The sequence below is a fragment of the Podarcis pityusensis genome (assembly GCF_964106645.2).
Source record: "Podarcis pityusensis genome assembly, chromosome: 9".
In the NCBI taxonomy this organism is placed as follows: Eukaryota; Metazoa; Chordata; class Lepidosauria; order Squamata; family Lacertidae; genus Podarcis; species Podarcis pityusensis.
This window is the reverse complement of record NC_138034.1, coordinates 28,853,422-28,862,512: the sequence shown is the minus strand read 5'-3', so window position 1 is coordinate 28,862,512 and position 9,091 is coordinate 28,853,422. Positions and strand designations below refer to the sequence as shown.

General features: G+C 50.2%; 1 protein-coding gene across 1 annotated transcript; it reads right to left on the bottom strand.

The window, feature by feature from the left end:
• Positions 1-1,608: 1,608 nt before the first annotated feature.
• Positions 1,609-6,750, bottom strand: LOC308485737 (uncharacterized protein). Its single transcript, XM_081021737.1, has 2 exons — positions 6,066-6,750; positions 1,609-2,681 (listed from the first exon to the last, which is right to left on the bottom strand). The coding sequence occupies exons 1-2, from the start codon at positions 6,733-6,735 to the stop codon at positions 2,107-2,109; spliced, it is 1,245 nt and encodes a 414-aa protein (XP_080877863.1). The 5' UTR covers positions 6,736-6,750; the 3' UTR covers positions 1,609-2,106.
• Positions 6,751-9,091: the final 2,341 nt, after the last annotated feature.

Below are 9,091 nucleotides of genomic sequence, written 5' to 3'. Positions count from 1 at the left end.
CATGCACTGCTTTATCAGGAAATAAATGCTATGAATGAGATGGTCACTGAAGAAGGACCATTTCATGATGCTGGGCATTGCTGGTATCTCAGTTGTAACACAGTGAGCAAATAGTGAGAAAGCTGCAGCCTAGGGTTGGTGAGATAAAGGAAGATATACCTTCAACTCTGTTGCAAATTGGAAAGATGGAAAGCGCAAACAACAACAGTTCACTTCTGTAGTAATAGAAGAAAGTAAACGACAAATCCACACTCCCTGTTCGTTTATGCTCTTGGCAGGTTCTCAGATCTCTTTGCTATTTGTTGTGTATCTTGGTTTCCTTACAAATGTAAGATAGCAGATATAGTTTAACTGAGAACTCCATCCACTCCTTCCATTGCCAATTTCTTCTCCATTTGCCACTGGATTCTCTGAAAGTTAACCATCTAGACAAATGAACCTGATTACATGGCAGGATACAATACAGGATTCGTAGTATTATGCTAGCATCCTAGCATCATCTCAATTACATCCTGAAGCAATTGCTGCAACTGCTGGGCTATCACAAACTGTGACCCATCAAACTGAATGCATTCCAGCTATATGGAAGCTCACCAAACACTCAATATTTTCACTTGTTTTTCTGTCGGCTGTGAACCACAAAATCAGGGGAAGGCTGGCAACTGTACCACTGCATGACTCATGGTCTGTGTCCAATCTGGCTGTGCCAGTCTGGGATACCGTGAATAAAAATTGAATTTTCTGATGAAAACATTTTACCACTGAACACTAAAGGGATGTCAGATTATCTCCATTTCTTTTTTCTTTTTTCCTCTTAAGTTCAGTTGCGTGCTGAGGTCCCCCAAAACACCCTTATCCCAAATAACTCACACTTCACACATAATTTTTGTTTAAGGTTTTTGGCATAATTTTTTGGCCACAACTTTATTATCATACAAAATTGTGAGTGGTTGCTTAGGCATTGGTTAAGACTAGCTGTCCCCCCGCCATGGGGACAGCACTGACTTCCGGATTCCAGCGAAAGCCAGTGTGGAGGAACAAGATCAGGGGATAACTGGAGCTGCGACACAGACCCTCAGCTTCTCCCCACATGCTCCTAGGGGCTTACACGGCCCAAACCCGATTCCAGGGGTTTGGACGAAAGGATGGTAAGCCCCTGAATTCCTTTAACGGAATTCCCGTGCAGCAGCATCACCTGAGGGGCAGGCACAGCCAATCCATACCCCTCCACCAACCAATTTAAACCAATGCCTAACCGCCAACCTTACAAGTTGTGACGATTTGCTACGCGGTAGGCAAAAACCAGATGGCACACACTAATCAGCCAAATGGCAAAATTCCTACCAGGCCCTCGCACCAATGCAAACGACCCCATGACAGGCATAGCAAGGTCAAGCGGAAGCCCAACAAGGGAGGGCGGGCGGGTGATCCGATGCCCACAGCGAAAGAGAAAGCAACTCTCTGTGGGCCTTCCTTAAATATCCTCTGATCTCCACCCCCAAAGTGGCAACATACAAATTGCCCCAGCAACACCATCACCAATCCTTGCCAGGCCCTTTCCTTCAATTTTGCCTGGCAACTACAGGGTGCTTTGCCTAGCCCCAGCCGCAACACGTGCTCTCCTTTAATGAGAACACGCTTTGCGTGCTGAGGTCCCCCAAAACACCCTTATCCCAAATAACTCACACTTCACACATAATTTTTGTTTAAGGTTTTTGGCATAATTTTTTGGCCACAACTTTATTATCATACAAAATTGTGAGTGGTTGCTTAGGCATTGGTTAAGACTAGCTGTCCCCCCGCCATGGGGACAGCACTGACTTCCGGATTCCAGCGAAAGCCAGTGTGGAGGAACAAGATCAGGGGATAACTGGAGCTGCGACACAGACCCTCAGCTTCTCCCCACATGCTCCTAGGGGCTTACACGGCCCAAACCCGATTCCAGGGGTTTGGACGAAAGGATGGTAAGCCCCTGAATTCCTTTAACGGAATTCCCGTGCAGCAGCATCACCTGAGGGGCAGGCACAGCCAATCCATACCCCTCCACCAACCAATTTAAACCAATGCCTAACCGCCACCTGAGCCCTTACGCTCACCGCCAACCACTCACAAACCTAAACACACTCTCAACTTAGCCACCACTGACCTCAACCATACATCATTCCCAACAGAGGTAAGATGAACCCCATCAAACCTGTAGCAATCAGTGGCTTTAACATTAATATCTGGGTGGGGAATCACAAGCCCACCCAGATCAGACACCAGCTTGCTCGCAGCTGAATTAATACGCTTTCGCACCCTTTCGGTGGCCGCAGGGCAGGGACTACCCCTCCAGATGCAACGCTGAAGCAACTGTGACCAAATTAGCTTAGTAGCGGGCACCAAGGCCGCCAGGTCCCTCAAATCCTGCAAAATAACAGCACGTAAAACATAACAGGAAAAAGAAACCATATCATTTTCCCCAAGCTGCACCACAATCGCCGTAGGGGGGCCCTCCAGAAGAACACGCCTCTGCATTAGCGGTAAGAACTCCTTCCACCGCATCCCCCTTCTGGAGATCCAGGACACTCGCACGTGCTGCGGAAGGCCGAGGCCAACTCCCAGTTCAGATTGCCGAGCTCTGCAAGCGGCCCAATGCACAATACTGTGCCCCACTATCCAAACCCGGACAGTGGGTAGACCTAGGGTAAAACAAAAGATGTGAGTACACGAGATCAACACCATTTCCGCACATAACCCTTATATGCGTCCGACTTCCAGCGACCCAGGTCTTTAATCCTCCTTGCCGACAAGCCCCAATGGGCGGCTGTTGTTGCAGCCCCAATCCTGAAGGAATGCGGAGCAAACTCAGAGGCTGCATGGCCACAAGCAGCAACGACCCTGCGCAAAACACCAGTGAATTGATGGCGTGCCAATGGACGCCCATCTTCATGAATGAACAGGGCCCCTCCCCCAGGAGGCCGCAACGCCATATATTTCTGGAGATCCTTGACTGGGCAAGGGCCCCCTAGCCCAGTTGCTGGGAGCCGAATAACTGCCCCTCTACCCAGTTGATCAGTTTTGGAACTCCTGACAAGGATCTGCAATTCTGACTGAGACAAGCTCACGTCCTGCAGCAACAAACCTCTCGAACCTCCATCCTGCTTAGGTTCACACACCACCTCCCCAACCCTCAGGGCTCCAAAAAAGGCTAACGAATAGGCTGCGGAAAATAACCGCGCCTCAAACCTGGACCAACAGATGCCCTTTAGTTTACTTCGCATCCTGGTCAACAATCCAAACGTTATAGGCCTCCTTGTAGCTGGTCTGGAGGGGCAAAGCCTCCCCCACCCCTCCAAAGCCTTGCGCACCACGAACTTCCCACATGGATCATTATTAAAATAAACTTTGCTAAAGAAGGAAATTGCAGCCGCATGCAATCTCAGCGTCCTGGCTGCCCTCCGCATCTGAAATAGATGCGCCAAATATTGGAGCACCTGTGCAGTAGAATGAGGTGTGCATGTTCCCCCTACCACGGATTGCCCAGTGAAATGCAAAAAATCGGTCCAAGCCTTCTTATAGGACCTCAATGTGGAGGGGGCAATAGATGCAGCTACTCCCTGTAAAACTAAGTGCTGCCAAGGTTCCAGAGATGATCCGGGAAAAATTCCGGACGGTCTCGAGCCACTGGCGCCAGGGACCTGAACCGCTGCATCTGAAAACGGGACAGAGCATCAGCAATCTCGTTAGACACTCCAGGAACAAAACGAGCAGAAAATACAATGTTAAAACGTAAGCAATGCAAAACAAAGACCCTCAGCAGGGCTGATACCCTAGGTGATCGTGAAGACTGCTTGGCTAGCACGTTCACCACCGCCAGGTTATCTGTCCAAAAACATACACGACGGTCCCTGAAATGCTCGACCCATAAATGGACTGCCACTACAATGGGAAAAAACTCAAGAAAAGTTAAGTCCCGAGTTATAGCTTCCCCACGCCAAGCTGAAGGCCAACGCTCGGCACACCACCTGCCATCCCAATACAAACCAAAACCCAACGACCCCGCAGCATCAGAGTGCACCTGAAAATCGGTATAAAGGTTCAAGGTGTCCTGCCAAAGAGACACCCCATTGAATTCCTCCAGGAATTCCAACCAAATACGAAGGTCAGCACGCACCTGAGCTGACAGGCGCACCCTATGCCTCGGGGACCTCAAACCTGACATAAGCCTGGCCAAGCGGGAACAGAAAGGTCGCCCTGGGGCGATCACCCTGCAAGCAAAGTTTAGGTGGCCCAGCAAGGACTGCAGCTGCCGCAGAGTAACTTTTTTCATGGGAATGAGTTCAGCGATGACGCCCTTCAGCGTGAGTATCTTATCCGCCGGCAAACTGGAAGTTTGCGCCACCGTATCCAACGAAATACCCAGGTAAGTCAGCTGCGTAGAAGGACCTTCAGTTTTCTCCGCAGCTAACGGCACGCCCAGTTCCTCGGTTAAGGCAGCAAAGGCCTGCAGCAACACCACGCAATTCCCCGTATCGCTAGCTGAGGCCAATAAAAAACCATCCAAATAATGAGTGACTCCGCCCAAACCAGTTCTTTTGCGCAGAGCCCAGTCCAGAAATGAACTAAAACACTCGAAGGCCGCACAGGCTACCGAGCAGCCCATGGGCATGGCCTTATCAAAGTAAAATTCCCCGTCGAACTGAAATCCCAGCAACCAGAAGTCATCAGGATGAATTGGAAGCAGCCGAAATGCAGACTCAATGTCACATTTGGCTAGCAGGGCACCCTGTCCAAATTTTCTTATCATTTTGATCGCTTGATCAAGCGAGGCATACTTCACCGAACAAAGCTCCGGGGGAATAACATCATTTACTGATGTGCCCCTAGGGTGTGAAAGGTTGTGTATCAGGCGAAATTCCCCCGGAGCTTTTTTAGGAACCATACCTAAGGGTGAAATATGCAGATTAGGAAAGGGTGGAACGGCAAAAGGGCCTGCCATACGGCGTAGAGCCAGTTCTTTCCCAATTTTCTTACGCGCCACGTCAGGCATATCCTTCACAGACTTCTGGTTTGAAGGGTTTCTAGCTACAGGATTTGCCGCCACTGGGATTCGAAAACCCAGGGAAAAACCGTCACGCAAATAAGATGCTAAGAGGGTATAACTGTAACAATGACAACAACGGCTGTAGCCTAACCGGGGTATGAGCTAAGGAGGAAAGTACACTATTTTCCTGCACCGGCGGCTGCAGCCTGGGGCGCGGCTTTCGGGGGCTGCTGTGAGCCCCACCCCTTCCGAAAGGGCCGTCGAACCCCTGCACAGGCAGAAGCTGGATGGTTCCCTGAACACTTCTCACAACTATGAGAATATCTGCAGAATTGGCGCTGACAGGTTCCTTTGTTAAAATCCCAACAAAAGAACTTGCGACCCGTCTTAGCTGGCACAATCCTAGTTTTTTGCGATTCAGGGATCTTATTGTCAATACGTGGAGCCACATAAGTGGTCCATACATCTAAATCCTTTCGGTCCCAGCGGGCAGTGGGGATCTTGGCAGCCCTGCGTCTGAAATTCTCATCATAAGAAATCGCAGCAGACGCTCCAGCCATCGTAAATGCTGAGCGAACTATGGACAAATAAACCCATAAATGCATGGACCTCCGTGGGTAGGCCGCTGCCACCACTCCAGCGAACACCTGGAAACTATCCAGCCATCGCTCGAAGGTCCTTTCAACCTTTGGCAAAACCACCCTCTTTTTCGTGGCTGCCAAACCTCTATCCTGGGAGTCCTGACACTCCTGAGGGGGTGCCAAGCTAAATATATCAATGTAACGGCCATCCAGAATCCTAGATCGCAGCTTTGTAGTCAAGTGGGCACCTGGTATAATATCCCTAGCTGAGTTGGTGGAAACTTTCACATCAGGCATGAGGACCCCTTCCAGACAGTCCTGCACCGCCCCATACTTTGCCCTGTGAGAGTTTGCCCTCCGCTCCCAAGCCCATTTTGGAAGTCCCGATGTCTCCCCAAAGCCCCAGTATAGCGAAAGCGAAGCTTCCTCATCACTACTGGAGGTTTGAGACGAAGTACCTGCGGAAGAGGATGAGGTGTCTCTCCGTCTCCTCTTAGCACGCTTCTTGGAACTCTTTTTCCGGCGACGGAGCCCACCAGAAGAGGACTTTGGAGGGAGAGGAAGGCTGTCCTCCACCGAAGACTCAGATGTGTCGCCTTGCAGCACAACGCCTGGAACTGACTGAGAAGAGACTACAGGTGAATGACCAGGAACAGACCTCACCACTGATGAGGACTGTACAACTGAACCCCGTGCCGCCCGAATCCGGGCGGATGACCTCCGCCTGGTCGGACCCCTGGGGCCGCCCCGTACCCTTGGCGCTGCAGCCTGGGAGACAGGTGAGACCGACGACTGGGACAATTGATTAGTACGCGAAAGACCCCCAGCTAACAAATCCTCCCCCTCATCTTCAGCCGAAGATGACACCGAAGGAGGTGCGTCAACAGGCGGAGCTGGACTAGCAGAAGAAGTCGTCGGAGTCGAGCAGCGTTGAATCAAACCATCCATTTCAGCCTCAACACGTGCTAACACCACTGGGTCACTGGCCAAGCCAGTGACCATGGACTGAAGGCGTCTCAAAGATCGCTGTGGCACTGGAGAACGCAAAGCTTGGGACGGGCCTTTTATGGGCCGCTTCGCTGAGGAAGCGAGATCAAGCCTCCGTGACACCTTCTTCTTTGGAGCCATACCTGCTACTAGTAAAAAAGACAAATAATAGAATTAATGCAAGGCTACACCAGTGCTCTTTGTTATAATGAATAGTCAATCAGCCAGAAAAACAATCAATCCCGATAGGTGCAACTATATGGCTCACCAGCAGGTGGCGCAGCCAGTAATCAAGGCCAATGGTATAGCTGCGTTTCAATAAACGGCCACTAGAGGCCAGCACGCAATGAGGAGGCAGTAGAAAATGGCGCTCCCGCCAAAATTCCCCAAAATGGAGGCCTCCCAACTGACTTCAGGCAGAAGGCCTCCCCCAATGCCCAAAGCAGGCCGCAAGCAGGCCTCCAACCACCAAAGCCGCTGTGCGCGCTAAGCGCCACCGGCTAAAGCTGGAACGTCCGAGGAGGGCCCCCCCGCAGCCTAAAACGGCCCAACTCCGCAGGCCGCAGGCGCCGAAGCGCGGCAAAAGCCGCTACCGCTCGGAGCCGGGTGGGGGGGGTGCCCAAATAGGCCCCGAGCCCAAGGCACGTCCCACGGCCTCCCCCAGCTCCCCCAGGCACTCCCCGCTATACCCGGGCCAAGAGGGGAAAGGCTTGACTAAGCCTCCCCAAGCCCGGCCCAAACAGGGCCGAATAAGCAAGCGCCGAGCGCCGCGTGCGAATCGGCGGCTCCAACGGCGCCTGCGCGGAGCCTCCGCGCCAGCCGGCCCGCCCCGGCTAGTAAGAGCGCGCCGAAGCGCGCGAAAAGGGGGCCGCCGCCGTGAGAGGCCAGGGGAGGACTACGGTAAGCACCCGCTTTTTTCTCTAGTAACCCTACGAAGTGGGGGGGGGGGAATGGTAAAGCTCCGAGGGCCCGAAGGTCAACCAGCCCCGTCCCCGGCGCCTCGGCTACGAACCGGGCCGAAAGGCCTAGGGTCCGCCCCCCCCTCCCGGCCACCCCCAGCAGCCCCACGGGACCAAAAGCCCACGAGGAAAGTTGGGGGGGGAAGGCTAGTAAAATGGAAACAAGAGTCAGAACAAAAACAAATAAAAATTGAAAACTAAAGACAAAGAACCTGGAAAATAAATTAAAGAAGGGGGGGGTAGACTTTGGGGAGATAAACACAAAAGGCCAAGATCAAATAAATAAATAAAATAAAATAGGAGAAAATGAGGAATGAGATATAGATTTATACAACCGGTCTTTAGCTGTGTTCGATCCGATGCCCACAGCGAAAGAGAAAGCAACTCTCTGTGGGCCTTCCTTAAATATCCTCTGATCTCCACCCCCAAAGTGGCAACATACAAATTGCCCCAGCAACACCATCACCAATCCTTGCCAGGCCCTTTCCTTCAATTTTGCCTGGCAACTACAGGGTGCTTTGCCTAGCCCCAGCCGCAACACGTGCTCTCCTTTAATGAGAACACGCTTTGTCTACATTTCCATATCAGTTTGCAATGTTATTATTAAAGAGTTCTCATAGTAGTTCATCTGCATTTTGGTGCAAATTTCTCCTAAGATGCATTTTTGCAAAGCAATTTTTACCCAATGCAATGCACTTTGTATGCTATTTTAACTCATAGGTGTGTTTTTACCTCACTCTCTGCATTTTTGTAGACATTACTTGGCTGACAAACAGAATTGCAAAATTTGGGGAAGTGTAAAATTTTATAGGATGACTGTGTTTTGCTTTGCATATTGTTTTGGAAAGTTCAAATTGGGTAGGTTCACCTTTAAATAGGAACTAAATCAAATTTCTCCCCTGTTCCTTTTAACAGGCATTTCCTCCACATACTGATCAGCACAACATTTACTCCCTTTAGCTTTCAATTGTATTATATTACTGTGGAATCACACACACACACACACACACACAGAGAGAGAGAGAGAGAGAGAGAGAGAGAGAGAAATATTTTCTATGATGCTATCTTCCAGGTAAGCATGTGTAAAATACAGTCATAAATTATAGCATGGATTAAACCATTGCTACCCTTAATAATGACCCACCGGAAGATCATTTTTACATGCTTTTAATTTTTTTAAAATGACCCCCCAGCTAGTTTTTTTTAGTTGCCCCAGAATGTTATCAATATTTTTCTTCCCTTCTTTTCCACTTCAAAGATTTAGAGAGCCCCTATATGCATATTTTGAGTTTTTTCCTACAAAATATATTTGCCCCACATCTAGTCACTTTTTTGTCTGTTAACTGCTGGCAACAGACATCATTCCATAGATCAGCAAGTACAGTTCTTATTCCCTTTACAGTGGTACCTTGTGTTACAAACGCTTCGGGTTACAAACGCTTCAGGTTACAGACTCCGCTAACCCGGAAGTAGTACCTCGGGTTAAGAACTTTACCTCAGGATGAGAACAGAAATCGCACGGTGGCGGCGGCAGTGCG

Bases quoted from the DNA above. Each gene is read 5' to 3' on its own strand.
- LOC308485737 (XM_081021737.1), bottom strand. From the start codon at position 6,735: ATGGCTCCAAAGAAGAAGGTGTCACGGAGGCTTGATCTCGCTTCCTCA. The intron at 2,682-6,065 runs GTACTTCGTCTC...GTTTTACCCTAG, and splicing joins CACCTCATCCTCTTCCGCAG to GTCTACCCACTGTCCGGGTT.